Source organism: Strix aluco, chromosome W, assembly GCF_031877795.1.
Source record: "Strix aluco isolate bStrAlu1 chromosome W, bStrAlu1.hap1, whole genome shotgun sequence".
Taxonomy (NCBI): Eukaryota; Metazoa; Chordata; class Aves; order Strigiformes; family Strigidae; genus Strix; species Strix aluco.
The window spans coordinates 794509-815942 of NC_133970.1; the positions used below are offsets into that span (position 1 = coordinate 794509).

Consider the following 21434-nt stretch of genomic DNA (forward strand, 5'->3'; position numbering starts at 1 on the left):
CGCATGCATTACATTTTTTAGCCGAACAGAATATATAACAACTTTTAACCTTACAGTAATACAGTTTTGCATCAGCCATTATAATTACTCAGTATTCCAACGTGCGGTGCACGATCTGACAAGCAGCATTCAAAGGGAGCAGAAAGTGCCCTTGAACGGCCGTGTATAAAAATACATTTATCACTGGAGCGGCAGGCCGGCTGTCAGTCAATATCTGCCTCTCATTTGTTAGGAGGTTCTCCTGCTGGGAGTCCCTCATTACAATTTGCTTTTACTTCCTGGGCAAATGACAACCAGAAAATGAAGCAGCTTCTTTCTCGACCGAACTTAATCCAGAAAAAATGAGACGACAGCTGCAGCCACCCAAGTGTTACGGGATGGTTTAAAACCGTCCCCAAATCCTACGGCTCTGGCCCCAAACCACTTCATGACGCTGCACAGAAGAGGCGAGAACTGCCCTTCCCTTCCCCAAAACCATCGTAAAAGCGTGTGCTTGGATCTCCACAGATCAGCCTTTCAGCCGTCACACACACACGTGTATGCTCTCGCTTTAGGAACGGACTTGTCGGGTCAAGATTTTCACATGGACCATCAAAATCCGAAAGACAATTAATCGCCCCCGAACATATAAACTGGCCACTCCACACTATCAGCAGTGATTTTTCTCCTCTGCAAAACTAATGCTGCTGTGCTTTATTTAAAGGTTCATAACACTGTAATGTCACCTCGGAATATCTGCATGAGACGTGTTAGACAACCTGGTATTGTTACTGAAATCCCCACCTCCCTGACAATTAGTGTTTTAAGTGAGGTTTCGACAGCTCATAGGCTAAGCTTTATGCTTTACCTTCTAGGAAAATAATTTAAAATATGAATTTGGAGTGTGATTGGGATATTCTTACCAATCAAAATGGATGAAGAAAGTGCTTAATATTTTTTCCATTTTTTTTAATAGTATTTTGCAAGATATAAAAGAATTCATTTCAATCCCTGCTGACAGGGGTCTAATAATAATCAGAAGCAGTTGGTGTAAGAAACCCAGCAGCTATGGACAGGAAGCTGGACAAGAGCTCATCCTGGCCAAGCACCAGGGCTCTGGATCCGCACACGCTCACTGCTGGGAAGCCCCATAAAACTTTAGGCCTTGAACCACAGACCCCTCCAGGCTGCCGCTCGACGGCAGCGAGGAGGTTTGGGCTGATAGCCCCGCGCCAGAGCGCGCTCGCCAGAGAGAAGAGGCACCAAACGCTCTCCAAAACAGCCCGACACGGACCAGATCTACCCATCGGTAGAGGGACTTCATCTCACCAACTACCAAGATGCAAACCATCCCCCTTGATGGGAAGAGCTGTGCAAATTGTTAGAAAGACAAAATTAAACCCTGATTACCGACAGCAACCCGAGCAGCGAGGCGGGAGGCGGGGGCAGGAGCACCACGGTCGGACAGAGCGCGAGAAGCTTCTTCTGACCTTAAGCTAATGGGTCTTCAACTTTAAAGGCAACAACGACTTCATTTAGTGACTACCTGAAGGCCTCAGGGAAAAATACTTATTTTTAATAGCTTTGGCAGGAGGAAGGAAGCCATGGAGGGCAGGGGTACCCCCACCCCGGTACCAGACGCGCAGCAGCCCCGGCCCCGTGCCCTGCAGGACACGTGCTCCGAGGAAAACCCGGCCAACGCTGTCGTTCAGCCCCGGGAGGACACACAGCCCATGGCCATGAACCCAGCAGAACGACGGGTTCTGGCTGCATGATTCAGGCGTGATGCGCGATTTTAAAAAGTGAAAAATAAGTATTATTCAAACATTTCAGGAGCAGATCGGATAGGTGATGTTATTTTCCTAGCAAACATGCAAGTTTGATACAACTCGCATCAGTGAACTGCACTGAAACAGCCCAGTTCATAGAACAGTCTTTTTTAGACATAATAAACTTAGGCCAAGAAATAAATCAGCACCTAGATAACCCCATATGGCTCACAGCACCAGACAGTCATGAGAAGAGAGAATGTGCTCTCTTGCAGACACTGTTTGTCAAAACCTCGTAATTTTCATTAAAAATCAGTCCCTATTGAAAGACAAAGTTATTAAAAATTCTAACAAGCCTAAGAATGAAATGCTGCCCTACAGTGAGCTAACAGGAGACAGGAATACATGGAGCATCCCCTCTTCCTATGTAGGTACTTACTGTTAGGGAAATATTGCTTAATAAGAGTTAAACTGATAAAAAAAAAATCTGCTTTTCACCTGCCTACATATGCTGACTTTAATTTGATAACTGGAGTACGTAGCAGCCAGAGCACAGAACGTTTCCAATCTCTAAAACTTCTCTGGTGACAGCTCAACGTGGATCGCAGCAATCTCATTTTTTCTCCCTTATTCAAGCAACTGCCACGAGATCTGCAGCCAGGCACAACGTTCCCGTAAGCTCCCCCCTCGCCAGTCCAAGCACATTTTGCCAAGGTACCCTTTGGCTAAAATTCATTCCCAGCCGCATCAGCGCCGAGGAAAGCCTGCGAGCTATGGGGCTTTGGACGCAGCGAGAAGCACTCGTCCCCAAACAGTTCCGTCAAGGTGCAGCTCTTCCCTCGCAGCTCCAGCTTTACTCACCCAAGTTTTAAAGAACACTAGTTAGAACGATGTCACAGTCATATTTGGAGCATCAGAGTATTTTAACCTTTGAATCAGAGCCTTTGATGCACTGGCAACACACACAAAGCCAAAACTCCCAAGTGACCCAAGACTTTAAAGAAGAGCGTTCAGCAACTCCAACGGAGTAGGAAATGCTAACGAGATCGGTGCTTCCCGCCAGGACCGTGGGGTTTGGGGACTTAATTATCCTTCTAGAAGTGTCTTCTGCCCTGCGGACTCAGGGAAAGCAACTCTGCTGTCATTTTTGAAGCCAGCCTTCCGATTCTTGCCGCTCCTCGCTCTAATTTTCTAATCGGCACCGGCCGTATCTCCAGATCTTTGGCAGTTCCTGGGCAAACTGTTGCCTGCTGCAAACTCCCCGACGCTGCTTGTTCTTTCCACAGTTACCACTCACACCCTCTTCCAAGGGTCACAAGCATCAGCACCAACGCTATCAAAACAAGTGGAAACTTGGAAATTGCAGTCCTCAATTTTAAAATTTTGGGAGAATGTTTTCCTACGAGTCTAAGTCTTACAAGTAGTTTGTGTGTGATGGCTTACACTTAGTGATGCCATGTCCTTGCATTTGAAGTTTTTCAGTTTCAAGTCCACTTTTTTACCATCAAACAAGCATATATATTACGCAGATTATGGACATTAGCATATTCCACAATATTTTGCTATTAAAACATCACTAAATGACGGTTGGGATGGGGGCAGAGGAAGAGGGTGAAGTGCTCTGGGCCCTGCGTTCAAAATGCATCCGGGTGTTCGGAAACCCTGTGGATAGTATCAGGGCTACTTAATTCACACAACTGCTCTAAATTTTAGGGAAGTTAATTCATGATAATAGTAATAATACCTAGAGCATTATATGCCATCGTACAGCCACAAAACTTTCAAACAAATTAATGATCAATAATTAGTCAATCATTGACAAAGTATACGAGATGATATGTTCAACAAATCTTTCTGGTTATGAGTTAAATATGTTAGGGATACAGATTTTCCTTGCTGGGTCTTAATTGTTTCACTTCCTTCTGAAAAGTACTCTGATACCTGGATGAAAAGCTTTATCCTCGTCGCAGATTTTCCAAGTGCCCCTCTCTCTGCAGCTGCAAAGCCATTTTGCAGCCGCTCGCCGACTCGCACTGACGGATGTGAGAGCAAAGCAGAAAGCAGTCGGGCACAAAGCCAGAGTTCAGGACCGTGTTTTTCCCTAACAGAGAACAAACCCCTGAAAGCAAAAACGCATTCACAAAGGTCATGTCTAGATTGGAGAAATAGGTCAGTTAAAAAAAAGTGTTAGTAACATGATTTAAACATCTGTACATCTACAGAGCGAGAGCCGGGTGTAAGTATGTGCTCGCTGGCCACGGGCAACCCTAAAGGGAGAATCCCAGAGCTGACCATCACCATTTCATGCACATTAGTGCTCTGTCTATACTTAAAATATGGAATATAAATTCTGAAAGTTATTAAATGTGAGTTAACAATAGACCTAAATTTTGATTTTAAAAGATATTTGCATACCCTCTTGTTTCAGTTTTTCTTTAAAGGAAGCGATAGACTTTTAGGAAAAGAAGTTCTGACACACAGAGGTGACTGACAACAATTTATCTGGCTAAACACTGTCAAATCTGCACAGTGTAATCTAGGGATTCTCTCTTTAACAAAAATAGCATTTCTGAGAAATTATTTCCTACGAAAGTTGTAAGAACAACGTGGAAAAAAATCCTTATTTGCCTTCCCAGCCGGCTGGTTCCCTGGACAGCTCCAGAAAACTGCTTCAGCAGCGTCCGAAGAAAAAAAAAGCTTTTTACAGAAGGGAAAAAAGAGTTGAGGCCACTTTTTGTGTAGGAAGTAGTGTCTGAATAGGAGGTAACAGCTAAATTAGACATAATTTTAAATACATGGAAGGCCAATTTTCTTCACAGACCTCAGGATAACTCTGTATACCTACTTTCTGTCGCTGCTCCTATGGCTGCTACTAACTCAGTGCTGTAACAAATCTGTAACTCAGCGGGGGGTTTGTGGCCTCCGAGGCTGGTCAGGAAGTTTAATATCTTTTTCCAGTCTATTTGACTTTTGTATACTGAATTGTACCACTTCAAAAAGGAAAAAACCCTCACTGGAATGGATTACGCTGTCGGCTCTCCACTTTGGAAGCTGACAGCTGAAGCCTAAGAGTTAAGTAGAAAGCCGTAGCTGAATCAATTTTTAATTTAATTTTTACTAACTTTGATTATTCAAGAGCAGTCCTGAGCTCTGCGCTTGGACTCACAGTCCTCCCTTGGCATCCGTCCCTGTCTTCCCACTGACAACAAGATGTTCCCCGTCCGCAAACGCGGGACGCCCGCAATGGCGGAGTGGGCAAGCTCCTTTAAACCAGTCTCCAAATCAACCAGAAAAACGTACAGAAAGAAAAAAACCCAACCAACCGTCTTTTAGCAAACTAGCATTGCTGATCAGCATGACCTAAAAAGCAGATTTAATGATTCCCGAGGCCTCGTTACTTCGCCTACTGAGGCTGGGAAGTTGGAGGGGCGTTACGGTCTGAATTTATAGCACTCGCAGGCCGCACGCGAGGACTCGCAGTTGACAGTTGTTACTTGTACCTTAATGCATATATTTATATGTGCAAAGGAGATTTATCTGCGATGCACAGAGGCAGATTCGGTGCAGATCAATGATATCTGAGTAAGGAGTTAATGCAGTTAGCGTGCTATGAATTCACACCTTGGCTAAATCCCCACCAGCATCCCTGTAGAAGCACATCAGCGCAGTTTACTCTCATAAAATACACTGCTAAGTTACCACCAGCTAACCAACCCCACAGAATTAAACACTGTTTTTAAAAGACATTTGAGAAACTTGGAAAAAAAAGTGGCCATTTTGTTACCGCATCCCTAACGTAGCTGGGATTTGCTGTTGATAGGCTGAGACCATTTCTTGTTACAGTAAAAATGAATAAAATCCCTCAACTGTAGCACTGGGCATGGTTAGAAAAATCAGCTTGGGGTCAAGCTACTGCAGACTAGAGGGAAAAAGGGTCTGCACCAGCCAGGCCAGCACGATGCCTCCCACAAGGCTGTCTGGGCCTGGAAATCTAAGTAGTAAAGCAGCAGAATTGCCCCGCACTAAGCGTGCTCCCCCGTGTGCTACATGCCGGGGAGACAGCGTGATGGCATTCATGCTGCAGTCCCACAGCTTCCCTTCCCTTCCCTTCCCTTCCCTTCCCTTCCCTTCCCCTTCCCCTTCCCCTTCCCCTTCCCCTTCCCCTGTCAGAAAAGGATTGTGGCCTACGAAATTAAGAGGTTATACTCAGTAATTATCTTTTATCTGCAGTTTGAGGATGTGTGTTTCGACTAAAAGGTTTTCCTGCCTCATCTGAGCTTGTCAGTGCGGCTGTGTCAGTCAACGCACCTACAGGTTACACATTATGGGATGGCTATCTTTCTACCTTTAATACAGTACATTGGAGAACGGCGTCTTTTATTCAGTAATCAAACTTAACTAAAACAAGCCATCTGACATGAGGAAAAAATGTTTCCCAGAAAGAGTGGAATAGGCTGCCCAGGGAGGGGGTGGAGTCCCCATCCCTGGGTGTGTTTAAGGGCCGTTTGGATGAGCTGTTGGGGGATGTGGGGTAGGGGAGAACTTTGTAGAGTCGGGCTGAGGGTTGGACTCGATGATCCCGAGGGGCTTTTCCAACCTCAATGATTCTGTGATTCTGTGACATGAGCGACTATTCATTCCAAATATAGTATGAAATAATTTTCTGCCTTATATAAGAACAAAAATTTGCAAAGGCATCTAGGTATGGAAATAAAATCATACTATGGGCAATTCAATTACTGCTGCGACTGCCAAAGCTCTGATTTTAATTCTGCAGTCAGCCAAACGAAGTACCCGGGACCAAACAGCATCGATTCCAGCCAGTGCTCAAAAGCATCTTTTGCTTTGAAATAAACCGAGCCAAACTCAGGCTTCTCTTCAATCTGCCAGTGAAAACAACAGAGTCTTTACGTACGGCAGCTGGTACCTGCATCATCTGCATCCTCACCCTCAGCTTCCTCCTGGGGAGCGCTCGGAGCCTGTCAAAGCAGCGATCCCCAAAGGGGGCTGGGGGCTCCCCCAGCCACGCACCCTCCGCGCCCGCCCGCGGGGCAGGAGCAAGCGCCGGCGGAAGGGAGCGATCACAGCAGCAAACATCTACAGAATGAGACACTACTCGGCCAAACGAACCGCTCGTTTTCACCACGAGCCCCTGCCGCAGCCGGTCCTGCAGGCGTACAGAGGTTTACACCGAGCGCAGCCCATTTCAGTATCAGTTACAAGTACCTCTCCAAGTATCTACAACGAAACCCAAGATTTAATCAATGAAAATAGAATATTTGATGGCTTTCTGGGCTATCCCGTGTGCTTTGCGTGCACTCCACAGAGCCATCCTCTATTCACAGGGGACACAGACCCGACTGCAAGTCCCAGCTGGTGTCCAGGCCCTGGGAACCCCTCGGTGTACACGTAACCCTGTCAGCAACGACGTCGGCCTCGGCAGGTTTCTTTACAGGAAACAAAGTTTTCATAAATTACAAATCAAATACACAGCAGTATATACAACCCCCTATCATCTATAGCTCAGTGCTGGGGAAGAGTTTCTGGTTTTGGAAAGGAAGACTGGAGCCCCCAGCCAGCAGGAACGCACGGACAGGCACACAGAATACCCAGGCTGAAGGCGACAGCCAAACAGCCCCTAAAAAATGAGAACAGCACTGCAGGTACACTGCTATTTTCCCATAACCTTCATGGATTTGTTCCATCAGACCCCCCTTGATGTGGAGAACAGATGGATTTTCTGAAGGAGGCTCCACCTCTTGACCTGGTGAGGGGCCCAAAGACGTTCGGAGCAGCAGGCAGCGTTAGTGCTCGTGCTTAACTAAAGCCTTGGACTAGTGACTTGGGCAGAGCCAGTCTCTATATACCCAAACACATTTCCAAATGAAAAATTATCAAATAGCTTGTATGTATGAATTAATTGGGGGATTTTGGACTGGACTCTGTTACCCAGCAAGAATTCACCTGACATAACTCCGACCAGAGATAATCACACAGACCCCAGGTTTCTGGGCTCCGCGTACGGTCGATGAGAGAAACAGACCCTCAAAGTCTGACGCAGGAGCTCACGCATCCCTCTGTGGCAGATACTTTCACGAGGTACATGAAACGCCAGCTGCTTACCTGCACAATGAGGAACAGCCCCCAGAGAGCGCGTAGGTGAGTTAATTCTTAGGGATTCTCACGATTAGAGTTAATGAATCATGACACTAAATCTGTTTTGGCTATAAAATAGTACTAGACACTCTGACAAGCAAACTACTATTAAGCAACTTTCAGACATCAATATTTTCCCATCGTTTCAAAGTCAACAACAATCATGTATCCTGAAATCTGGTTACCTGAAATATATCTCTACAGTCTGATGACACTGATTTAACGTTCCATTTGAAAAAAGTAGCAGAGTATCGTTCTTCTTCTGTATTACCGCACCTCTAAATACAGGAATTTCAATGGCATGTTGATGATAACTTACAATTTGTTTTGAATTTAACGTGAATCTTTAACTGCATCCAACCTGCTGAGACTGCTTCTAGCCTAGCAAAAATGACTATGCATTTTTTTTCCTCATATTCTTAATAAATATAGTTCTTTAAAAATGAAAAAAAAAAAAAAAGGAAGAAGCATGTCTCCTGGGTCATGACTTTGCAGAGTACCTAAGTCACTTCAGCAAATCTCCAAACTGTCAGTTTGCAGAATCAGTGGCGGAGCTGCCGTTTGGGCTGGGGAGCGCCGTCCAGGCACGCCGGCGGCAGGGAGCACGCGGCGGCCGCCCCAGCGAGCTGCGCCGGGGCACGGTTAGCGTTAGATAATCACTCCCCTCGAGGATTAGCAGCACACAGATGAACCCTGTGCCACACAACACACTTGGGGTGTCATTAGCTCATGATAACCCCACTCCCTGCCATCTCCTATTGCTTAATGAGAGGTTACAAAGGTTGTAACAGGACTAAAAGAACTTGGGTGAACAGGACTTGGAATGAGTGATACCTTAATCAATTCAAAACCAGGGGCTGCACCATGTCATCACAAAGGCGTAGGTGGGAGACCACAGGCATGCATTATGTTTTACATTAATGAGGTAAAGCTTCAGAGTGAAGAAAACTAGACATACACTAGGCCTTAATTTCCCTTAACAAATTCCAACTTTTTCAAAGTAGCATTTTCCCTAATTCAAATCACATGTATAAGTACTAAAAAAAAAAGATTTTAGGATACCAGCTCACCTGAAATAAATTATCAAGTGCAACCCACGCAGAAGAAACAACATCTCCAGGGTGCCTCAGCACAGGCACACTGAGCTACGAACACATTCCAGAAACTTCACTGTGACGGCAAAATTACGAATCGTGCTTCTCAGTTTAAGTGTTTTATTTCTGGTTAAAAATTGCCAGGCCGTGCTGAACGGCGCGTTTCGCGCGGAGGTTTAACGGCGTGGCTCCTGCTATGGTTTGTAAACAAAGGCCGCATTTGCAGATGGAGCAGCCACAGATCCGCTGCACTCAGAACTGTTTTCCAATTCACTGTGAAACATCAATTATCTTTATCAAATAACAGTATCTCATCTCAGTCCATTATCAAGATGGAGTCTTATTTTAGCCGGACTGCGGCCCTATCTGTATATCAAGGCCGGCCGCAGTGCCAGAGTGAGTGAAAGGCTGTGAAATAATCAATAATCATCATCAAATTGTGGTCGACGGGTTGCGAGGATGGAAGTTTTTGATGAAACCTCAACCTTTTTTTGTGCAGCTGATAAAGCTTAACCTTTGCAATACCTGATAACCATGACTCAGTTCCAGGTAGCTCTGCATACCCCTACAAGCTCTGACTGCTCAAAGCCCCTCGGCTGAGGCGGGCAGCACCTTCGTGCCGGCCAATGGCCCTCTGGTGCCGGGCAAGTTGGTGGACACAGAACCACCACAAACCTGCTTTGGGGATTTTTATACCCACACCTTTGTCTTCCAAGATGGGAGAACCACGCTCGGCTAAAGCTGCACCAGTAAAAGGTCAGGCTAAAAAGCACAACCTGTGCATAACAAAGGACAGGAACAAGAGAAAAATCGCCAGTGAGTATTCATCTATTTAAATGTAGGCAGCCTTCTGTTATCCAGAATAAAAGCAGGATGAGATCACACAGATAATGGAAAAAAAAAAAAAAAAGGCATAAAAACATACATGCATTAGGCTAATCGCATAGCAGCCTTTCTGTTGAAGTTGTTATTCTTATTCAGCCCCTTTCTTATGATAATTTATTTTCAAAATAGAATTAAGGCACAGAACATGGTTGTAAACATTTTGTACCGGGCTTTCATTTTTGAGCATAGGATGAGTAATCTGCAACCTGAATATAACCTCCCTGTGAGGAACGGAGAGGTGATTCAGCCACACGTTTTCCCTTTTTGCTATCCATCAGTTTCTCTAGAAACAGAAATTTGAGGAAGTTTGTCAAAAGTCACATGCACAAGCAGAATGGGAATTTCAAGCAGAATGGACATTTCTAATTTTCTTGGCTGGGACGGTGTAGAGCACGGAAACAGAAAGGGCACCAGCCAAACCACGTGTAAGCACAAAGTCACTGCTGTATTTATATTCACTACCTTAAAAACACACACACAACCACCCCACGCCCCTCACAAGCGAGATGTGCACTGACAATCATAGGCAAATGTAGGAGCTCTGAATGAAGCAGCCAAAGAGCTCACAGCTCGTTAACAGACTCCCACCAATCCTCAGAAAAACAAGGATGTTCTAGGGAAAGGAAGAGAGCTCCTGGTATTAGATGTACCTTAAAGAGCAAAGAGAAAGACCTGAATAATTATAGGCTTACCCACCTGATGCACATCCCCCCAAGAAAGGTATGGTTCATATGAAATTTATACCAATGGAATGTTTATATAAATATAAATGTTGTCAATAATGTAGTTTTATAGAAAAGAAGTTGTATCAAGCAAGCTTACTGAAATGTATGGTTTTGATGATAAAAGTCAAAGTTTTGATGATAAAAGTCAAAACCCTCGTGCGGCAAGCCTTCTGAAAGGGGTTTGGTGCAGTCTTACACATTCCTGGGAGAAATGAAAATGATACATAACGAACAGGTTGGCTGTTAGATGGATTAAATCTTGGTTAATCGATGTGGTTTGGAATGCAGCTGTAAACAGAAAAACTGCTGAATTTGTGCGTTTCTCCCAGGGTCCCAAAAGGGCCTGACTTAACCTAAAAGCCACACAAAAGCTGCTGCTAAGAGCTGAAGAACACCAAGAGGGTTTGGGGAGGAAAAACCAGGACGGCACAATCCTTGAGAGCACCCTGGGCCCGCGAACACCCTCCAGCCCTGAGGGGCCTCATCTCGGCGGTTTATCGAGTACGACGGTGGGACTTTGACCGAGCCTACAGCACTCACATGTAGAAATTAAATTAACAGCTTCTTATGCAAATTAACCTTAGTTGAAGGTAAAACAGGACCTCCTGGTCAGAGGCTGAAGCTAAAGCGAAGTCGAACTAGAAACACAATATAGCTTTAATAATGAAAATAATTAACTACTGAAATACTGATGATTCTGGGGGATTTTCCACTACTGGAAAACTTCAGACCAGGAAGAGATGATCTTCTGAAGACACACACTGCCCAGTGCTGCTGGATTCCAGCACCCGGGGGTCCGAGGTGACGATCGTGGAGATCCCTCCTTGCTGCTCCTCCCCTCGGCCCGCGAGCTGGCAGTCATCTGCTCCCTCCATTTACAATTTTGCTTTCCTGAGAGAGACATCACCCATGATGAATACACGCTGAACTGCTAAATGCTGCTCTGGAGACCGCTGATGTCACGCTGATGGATGTGGCACCAGCCACTATTAAAAAAAAAAAAAAATCTGCACTTACAGGGAACTGGGGTCTTCTGTAGGTGTGGAGGGGGCTCGGCATCTCCCGGAGGGCTGCTCCGCACGCCGCTGGACTGGGAAATCCTCCTCCCACCGCCTCTCTCGGCATGCCGTGGCTTTGCAGGACTTACAAATATTCTGGTCACAAACCCACTACTTCTCCAGCCACGGAGAATGCTAAATATATTCAACAGCAAATATCGTATGAAAATACACCAAGGTTTAGCTAGTATTTTAAATAATTCTCATTTGAACTTCAGAACAGAGTTCCTAGTGCAGTTTAATACTAGAAAATTGCTTATTGGGGAAAAATTTACAAAAATTATGAATATTTATGAAAAAACAAAGAAAACCCTCCATAGAGGCAGTTCATACTAATAATTTCAAGTACAGTGTAAAATAATATTAGTGTGAGAGACAAAACTGTTGCAGAGGAATCCTACCCGTACTCTCCTTCAAGATATGGCTATTTAATAGTAAAACGTAGTTTAATTGATTTGAAAAAAACCCCAAAGGGTTTGATATTTCTATTTGTCATAATTATTCTGGAACTTATTATTAGAGCATCTCAAATTTTAGAAGCGATCTTGACATTTTATGTTGATTCTCTTTTCGTAAGAGCTTTTTTTGAGTTTGTTTTGTTTGGGTTTTTTGTTTTTTTTTTTTTTTTTTTTTTTTTTTTAAAAAAAGACCTTCATGAACTCTTTGGATTATCCCAACATTTCAAAAGCTGCCCTGCGAGGGCCTCCCATAACCCTTCCCTGCCGCTGGCAGTGACAAAGCCCAACCAGCGGAGCCCCCTTGCCCGCTGCTGCTGGGCGCGGGTCCCCGCTGCCCCGGGGGTCCCCAGCCAGCCCTCACCCGGCTCCACCATCACAAAACGCCCCCCGGGTGGCCCCGTTGCCTTCCAGAGCCGCGCAGCACTAAGATAGTGTGTTTTATTATGAGTGTCATGGAGACGGTGTGAAAAATCCAGAGGCATCGGCAGCGCGCGGCAATGGGTCAATACCGTTCACCGAGACATTGTGCGGATAATCAACAACAAGGCCCCGGGTTCTGGCTGCGCTGCAAACAGCTGAAGGGCAAATCAATACCACCATGGGAAGGACACTGCCCGCGCCGCTCCCCACAATCCACCGCTGCCGCCGCAGGAAAGCGCCCGCGCGCCCAAATGAATTCCAACTTCGCTCCTGCCTGACGCTCGGCACTGGGAATACCAAGTAACATTTGGAAAATGCTTAGTAAATAATTGAACAGAAAAGAGAGAGAACCTAATCTCTGTATTAAATTATGGAAAAAATTAGATAAAACAAGATATGCCTTTGGAATGCTTGTGATATAATACAAAGGGGCTGCAATTTTCATCCTGATTTAATATTTTAAAAATAAACTAAAATCCAACCCTCCTGAAATGAGTAAGGTATTTCCTCAAAAGCAAGATTAAATGTAGAACATTTAAAAATATTATAATGAATAATCTATCTTTTAAAACATCAGGTAGAATTCACACGTTAACACACATATCTGCACAGCAGCCATAATGCAAACCACAAGCAAAATTCTGAAATGCAGATAACTTTGGCTGTGAGGCAACATTTTACTGGTGGTATTAATAATTGACACCTCGTTAAATAAGTGACCCTAATATAGTAAATTTTACTGGGAAAAACCTGTCATAAATAAATGTTGATTTATTATTTGTTAAAAAAGGTGATTCTTGACATCCATCATTCTATTAATCATTAGGTGCAATTTCTCAGTCAGGACGTACAACCACCTTTCTTGAAAACAAAATAAACGTGCTGCAAGGAAAAAGAACCCATACAAAATGTTTTTGTTTCCTGTTATTTCAGATAAAATGCCTCTTTTTTTTTTTCTGCAAGCAGATCATAAAATTCCTGTCATTAGCACCCTATTTCACTTGTAGTGTAAAAATCAAGTCACCACATTTAGAGTGCATACTACTGCTGGTAATTACTATGAATTTTTCTACCAACTATAAACCGTGTTAAATCTGTGCCGTAATTTCAGCAACACAAAACCCCACGCTGCTCAGATCCTGCCATCAACTGCACTTAAAAGATTTTTTTTTTTTTTTTTTAGCATGGCTGTGTGATATGAAGAACTAACATTTTAAGCTTTATTTTCATCAGCGTAACTACGTTAGCATGCACAGAGCTAAGTTACCAGATTATAGTGTCATGAATTATTCAACGCAAACATCACAAAATCCAAAGCAACTGCAAGCAAAGAAATCTTCTTTCTTTTATGAGCATTTCTGATATTTTCTTCAGAGCAACGCGGCTTCGGCGCACCGAGGCGGCCGGTGACGGCACTGAGCCAGCGGGCAGGTCTTAGAGCAACCGCTGCCTTGCCTTGGGGATGAGGAGCCTGCCTGCCCCCCTGCCTGCCCCCCTGCCTGCCCCGACCTGCCCAGGAGGATCCCTGCAGCTCCAGCAGCCACAGCTCAAACACCCCCTCACAAACAAGGCTCCCACGGCTCGCCTGAGCTTGCCCTCTTGAGCTCAGAAACAAGAGATGTTGCCCTGAAAAGCTGGTTTCCAGTTTGAAGCACCAGAGCAGAGATGCTGCACAGAGCAGGGAGGGAGAAAAAGATGTTCCATTTGGGGAAAAAGGAAGCAGAAAGCCCTTCTCCCTCCCCAGGAGGGCTGGTCTACCTGCACGTGTCACCCCAAGGAAGGGGAGCACGTCGGGGTGGGCACGGGTGCCCTCCTCAACAGTCTGAGGGCCGGCTGGAGCATGGTCCTCTGCTGCACACCGAGCCCAGAAAACTGCCCACCCCATTTTTGGGAAAGGTAAGCATGGGGAACTTGGGGTGAGCTCAGAGGAACCCACTGTTCACTCAGCAAGAACAACATTTTTTAGCGAGAATATACTGAACCCTGGTTCATACATGCATGATGTACCGACCCCCGGCTTCAGTGGGGCTGGGAGACCACGCTCCTCGGCTGAGGAGAAGGATGCTGGCTGCCTGCAACACCTTTTGCCATAAGCCAAGGTTTTAATTTAAGCTGCAGTGCTTTAATTGATGGAGAGCTTTTATTCCTGAATGCTCTTCATAACCGCTGCTCCCTGGGACCACAGAAGGCGACGGCAGTTTAGACTGGTTTTGGTGGGAAAGAAAAGAAAAACTGGAAGATGCACCTCCCCATGCGAGTTCTGGGGGTGCGACGAGCCCAGACCCACACCCTACACCAAGGGTCGGCCTTTGCGGCGATAACCAACCACCAAAACCCGCACCAGGAGCCGAAGGGAGAAGAGGAGGTTCTGCCTCGCAGGAACACCCACGGGCACAGCAGGGAGGCGGCAAAAGCGTCAGCTTTGACATGCAGTTTCATCTGGCACAATAATATTCGGATAAAAAGCCTTTCAAAGTTCTGCTTTGGTGTGGTTTCATAGAAGGCGAGAAAAGGAAAGATCTGGGGAAGCTCAGCAGTAAGGCTGGAATAAACACTGAAGTCAGTCTGTGCACAGCCCAGAACATAAATGAGTATTTTGCCTAAGGAGGATTCTGAAGAAGGGAGAGTACGTTACAGAGAGGGGTTTTTAGAGTCCTCTGCTCTTCTCACCTTTCAAAACAAAGGCTGAGAGTGAGTGTTAAGGCTGTCTGTAAATAAGGCAGCGGGGTAAAACCCAAGGAGAGGAACCAGTTACTTAAGCTAAAGGTCAGTGGTGGTACAAAGACTTAGCTACCCATACTGGTGTGCGAAATAAAAAAATAAGATACTACTAACCCGTGATATTTTAACCCAATGATATTCTGGAACAACCTTCCGCTGGGTGTGGAGAAACCCGAGGCTTTTGGGATGGCTATTTTGGATGTGAGAGGAGAAGGTGCAGTGCTCGCTGCAGCGGGAGCAAGCCCTCATGTCCCAGGGAGCTCCCACCTGCAGCACCCTCGCCTCACTGCCCTCCCCTTCTGCTCGTCTCAGCGGTAACCTCAATTAACAGATAGCCTTAATGAGGAGTATAAATGGGAATGGGGGGTGGGGGAAAGCAGTTCCCCCTCTTCTTATCCAATAAGTAATTCTGATGCCCGATTAAAAACAGCTTCCGTGTGAGTTGTGATTGGGCAACTAATAAAACCTTCATACGTATTTCAAACTTCTACTTTCAAAACACTACCATATTTACTAAACACAAAATTATGTTTATGGCTTCAGGAAAGAGTCAAAGAATCCTCTTTTTTGAAATGGTGAATGACTAAGCAACTTTTTGTTAGTGTGTTTCTGGTAATATTGTTCAAGAAACATTACAAACAGAAAGAAACAGAATGAGCTTAAGCTCGAGGATGGCCTGTGTTAGACAAACATTTTTGTTGGTGGAAATGGAGCAGAAATCAGCACCAAAAGTGAAAAGGTCCCAAGAGGGGAGTGCGAGGGAGAGGCACTGGCCAAGGGCTCCAGCACACGTCCCAGCGCTCGCTCGGCGTCACCGCAGGGCGCTGACCCCACCGGCGCGACCCAGGTACGTGTCCCCATTCACGCTCCATTCACACATTCGAGGCGATGGAAATATTTTCATAAACGTTATGAAAGACTTTCACTTTCATAAAAAAGTAAACTAACCATTTGAGCTTTTTTTCCGATTTCAAAACTTTCTCACCTACACAATCCCGAAGGTATTTCATGTCTTCCGAGCAGCCTGAAATCTGCAACGGTGAGAAATAACTTAAAAGATGAGATTTGGAATAAAAACCCTGTATCCAATAGATGGCGTCGCCCCCTAATAATCATATATTGGCACTCACCAAATTGTCCTATCTCATGAATAATCATAAAATCTGCAAAGGACCCTGCCCTCATCATCCTGAAGGTCCCCTCAGTCATACCCATCTCTGTTTTCCATCGTCTCTGAGGAAGCTTATCAAGAAAGTAAGAAAACAAATGCTGTGAATATTCACCAACACATCAAATGAACCGAGCGAATCGTTCTGACAATTTACTGCTGAAACGTGGAGTTAGTAAGACCAGATGTTTTGTTATGAGTGTCATGGAGACGGTGTGAAAAATCCTACTAACTCCAGGGTTTGGCCCTGGCCGGCCACGCAGCCGTACGCACCCCTTGCTGTGCTGCCCTACGGCACCCCCCGCTTCTGCAGAACTGCTGCGGGGCGCCGGGCCGTGCGGGAGGTGTTCCAGGCCCCTGGCGCTCCCCCGGCCGAGCCACAATTACCCCAGACACTATCGAACTCCTGCGCTCACCTCGGAGCCAGGTCGTGATGCCATCAGTTTGTGATGCCAACGCTCCCCAGGACACCCTGACCTCCCGCTCCCCCTTTTCAGCACGCTGATGCCCACCAAAATGGCCCGTGGCCAGGGTTGCCCCTGGGAGACCTTCAGCTGCTCCCTCGTGCCGGCTGCGGACGGGTGGGAAATGGCCACGCACCAGGTGCAGGCGGCCAAGGAAAGGGACCTGGGAAGGGACCTGGGAAGGGACCTGGGAAGGGACCTGGGAAGGGGTACACCAGCTCTGCGGCACGGTGCTCGTCCTGGCGGGGACTGCCAGGCAGCAACGATGCTGAGAGACATCGGACATATTACTATACAGCAGTTCTTGTGGACCTGTTTATAGTTAAATTAATAAATCATGATCCAAATGACTTAAGCTAAAACAAGGTAGAGCAGTCTGCACTTCCTATCTGCCTGCATTATGTAGCTATTTATAAAATAAATCTGGCCATCTTCACTTCCATAGGATGGATGTCTAAGCAAAAAATACTGGAACACACGTTGTCAGCTACAGATTTGGAAAAGAAACCCCAAAATTTCAGAGCAGACAATGAACCAGCCACGTATACCTAAGCATGTGGTTCTGCCAGCAAAGGACTGAGTGACACTGCAGATCTAACAGGATGAAATCTATGCTACCTCCTCCATAATGCACATTTTGTAGAGACTAAAGATAACAGCTTTTAGAAACAGCAAAAAAATTATACTTAGAAAAAAGCAGATTCAAAATACAGATATTTTATCCAAGTTTTATATAAAGACTATTGAAAGTCAATGAGAAATAATAGCTGATCACAAGGAATAATAAAGAACGTTACCAATGAACTTTTCTGAAAAGATAAGGTAAATGCTTTGTCATGAAAACATTCTTAAATTCCGAGCACCCATTTCAACATTATCCTTAAATGTATCACTGGTAAGAAATTATTTAACATCAGAAAACTGTAAATACCTCAAACATAAGCATCACAGCATTTTGTAGAAAGGAGTTTTAGGGAGGAAAAAGCCTCAGTGGATTTTCTCTGTCACCCCTACAGTAGATAAGTATACTGCTATAAATCCTAACTTTTAACACCCAGATTTCTTCCTTTATTTCAGAGCAGGGTATCACCTAACTTGAGGCTTTCATTATTAACCCATCTGTGGAGCCCATTCAGCTCCGGTGAATGAAGACAGTAGGGCTCTATATACTTTGAGTCCTTCATTAAACTATTGATCCCCTCAGCATTATCCATAATGTTCCAGCAGCTCAGCATGTCAACTGATGCAGAGCTCGCTGCTCTTTCCTTTCAATAACTTCCCCGCGTTATGGGGAGGAAGTCACAATGATTTATTTACCTGACATTTCCCAGTCCGGATGTCGTAGAGGGCCACTGAACCATGGCGGGCTCCCACTGCGATTCTGTGACTCCGCTCGTAATAGCTGACCATGTAGAACCTGAATTGGACATTAGAACAAGTAACAGGTGAGATCTGACCTGCCTGCATGATGTTAAAATTAATTTGCAATGCCACTGGGTAATTAACATCAGGGCCAGAACAGAGATTTGATTTAAAAATCCATCAGTTGCCAGTTTTCATACTTGGCATTCAGCAAACAAAGCCAACTGGTGTTGGATACGTTACCACAGAATCAGAGCAGATTTATTTATTTTTATTACACAGTGTTGAACGCTTCCATGGAGTTTGGGAATAATCCACGTGCTGACCCCCAGGTCCCTGACCGTCCACGTGCATACCCTGTTTACAGTGGAACACCCCAATAACGCTGGATGTCAAATGGTTAAACAAGACAACCTAACCCCGAATGATTTCAGAGCACTTCTTGAAAACCAAATGAGAAAGAATGAGAGAAAGTGTAGGGAAAAATATGCAAGCTCATAAATTTTTGATTGGCATACCAAAAAAAAAAAAAAGAAGAAAATTCATCAAACGCTCTCTAATCCAATAACCTCCTCCAGGTGCAAAGGGCCCGAGAAGCCTGGGATAGTCCTTAACGTCCAGCGTGACTGTATGGCATTGATTTGAATTCAAACAGTTGCAAAATTCAAGGAATTTCTACACCTTCAAACACAAGAGAGTCAAAATTCAAATCTTTGGGAATATCATTAAAAAAGGGAGAGCAGACCTGTGAAAACTGCTGACTGCATTTCCAATTAAATTTTAATTTTACGATTAAATTTTACTATAACAAAGTCTGCCAGAGATTTCTAGATTCAGTCTATAAAAAAAAATATGTTGCTGACCATATTTATGGCTTCAAACAACAAACCTTACAATGATCTATCTCCTTGTTCTCCAGGATTCCCAGAGTGCCATAGCAACTGCTCTCCTACAGGTATGATACACTTGTTCCTACAGTGCAGGATGGCAGTCAGGAAGAAAAACAGCATGAAACGTGGTGTTACAGGGGAAGAAAAAAAAAAAAGGGAAAGAAAAAAAAAACAAAGAAAGAAAATCACTAGTTGTGCAGGAGAAAGGGCAAGAGTACGCAGCTCAGAATGTGACCACCTTCTGCAGCCAGCATCGGCCTCATCAATCTGCTTTTCAGATTCCTCTGGGCAGCAGTGGCCACATTATTCATGTATTTATTACTGAATAATAATAATAATAGTTCCTCATTTATTAAGAAGATCGAAAGAAGTGCTTAGAAATCAAAAGCTGTTGGTAAATAGCTCGGGAGCAGGAGAGGCAGGAGCCAGTTGGGAGAAAAAAGAAGAGAAAAGGGACAATGCTGGGGGCAAACAGGTACCCGCAGGGTCTGTGGGGCTGGAGCAGGACAGCTTTCACTGTTTTCACCATTTCACGTCCAAACACCTGCACAATTGAAGTGGTGCCCCAGGTGAACAGGGAGGGGGCTATTTTTAAGGCTATTTTATATAACCAGCAAACTGGGGATTTATATATAAACTTATAAACCGCCCCCCTCGCTGCTCCATCACTACAAAATGGACCACAACAGAAAGTTTCTCTATAAAAATGTTTTATATCCCCATTAATTCTATTACACCACTGAACGGGCCCAGTCTGCTTGTCTCCCCCAGTAGGTTTCGGAAGAGAATATCCCATACTATTACACGTAAGCAAAGAGCATTCCTCTCCTTACTGCAGCTCAATGCCCATTCAGACAGAGCGCTGAGTCAGTCTTTTTCTTTGAAAAGACAAATCCAGACTACATCCCAACAGAGTTTGGGGGAAAAAAGCTTCATGGAAATAGATGGGTTTGAGTTTATTTTTCTAAAAAAAAAAAAATAATTAGTCCTTAAACTGACATTTAGCTGTCAGCTCTTTAGCTGCTTTCTTTATCTTTCAGTTAGCTTAGCACTGTTACAACCACAGAGTTCAGTATTTTAACCCTCTGCACGCCTTTCTAGGCCTCTCTGCAGTAGAGTTCAAGGGGGAACGATACGCCAGTGTGTATTTAGACTATATTACAAATTTATTTTCACCAGCCGGACGTCGCGGGGTAACGGGCCGCCCAGGCCGCAAGCGGAGCGAGGTGCTGTGCTGTGGGGGGGATCCCCGCATACGCAGGCCGGGTTTAGGATTCGAGGGCTGGAGGGGGAAATTATCTTTCCTCTTCCAGCGAACACGAGCCAGCACGCCTGCCAGCTGGGAAGGGGGCTGCTGGCTTGGGTTTAGGCTGATAGCGGAGAAGCCAGCAGCAGCAGCGCTGCCTCAGCGAAGGCCCACCAACCCTTAGTGACTGCTGAAGTATCCAGGGGGTTATAAACATTATTTTTTTAAAAACTAACATTCTAAGTTAAAAACAGCCCAAAACAGAATGTTAAATATTTGTTAAAGAGAATTTGTTGATTAACATCACGGCTTCCTTACATTTTAATTGCAAACCTCAGTATCTTGCAATAGCCAGAGGGGTTCTGGATTATAATTTTGATATTCTTCAGTCCCATTTCACATTTCATTCTTTTTTTTTTTTTTTCCCTTCTACAGAATGAGCCTCCAGGCTCCCTTGAGCATTACCACAACAGCACCTCCAGCTGATGGACTCCGATTCCTTCAATTATACTCTCCAAAATCCGAGAAATAATCAAGGTATAAAATTTTGTTGCACAACCTCTCTTTGTCTAATCCTTGAAATTCTCACTCTTCCTGCAAGACCACTCCCTGGTCAAACACCATAGAAAACACTTGTTATTTAAAATTTAATCTACCTTCCCGTGTGAGACTACGCTGTTACACAGAGAACTTTAACTCAGCGGACTGTACTAAATACGTGACCTGGCCACACAGAGTCCACCAGGGACCACTCAGCTGCAGTGCAACTGCCGAACCTGGAAAACGCTCAAGTCAAACAGAATTTCAATATTATGCTTCGCAGTTTTAAAGGAATTCAGAAATATTTCATGTTCATTGCGTTGTATGTCAACACATTTTGTTTTGGCAAGAAATGGGTTTGCAGAGAGCATGCCAAAAGGCAGTATGATCCTCTCCAAAGAGCAACACTGATGGGAAAAACAAATAGACACCATAATCATATGCTGGAAGAGATGATATCCAAAAATATCCACAGTGATGGATTTACCTCATCACCACC

The 21434-nt window shown here is 44.8% G+C and overlaps 1 protein-coding gene across 2 annotated transcripts in view; it reads right to left on the reverse strand.

The window, feature by feature from the left end:
• The window catches only part of LOC141917568 (WD repeat-containing protein 7), a 132928-nt gene that overhangs the window by 10386 nt on the left and 101108 nt on the right, over positions 1-21434 (reverse strand). For both annotated transcript variants that reach the window (XM_074810868.1, XM_074810867.1), the window contains one exon: positions 18215-18314. In XM_074810868.1, coding sequence (XP_074666969.1) covers positions 18215-18314 — 100 coding nt within the window. The remainder of the gene's footprint in view (positions 1-18214; positions 18315-21434) is intronic.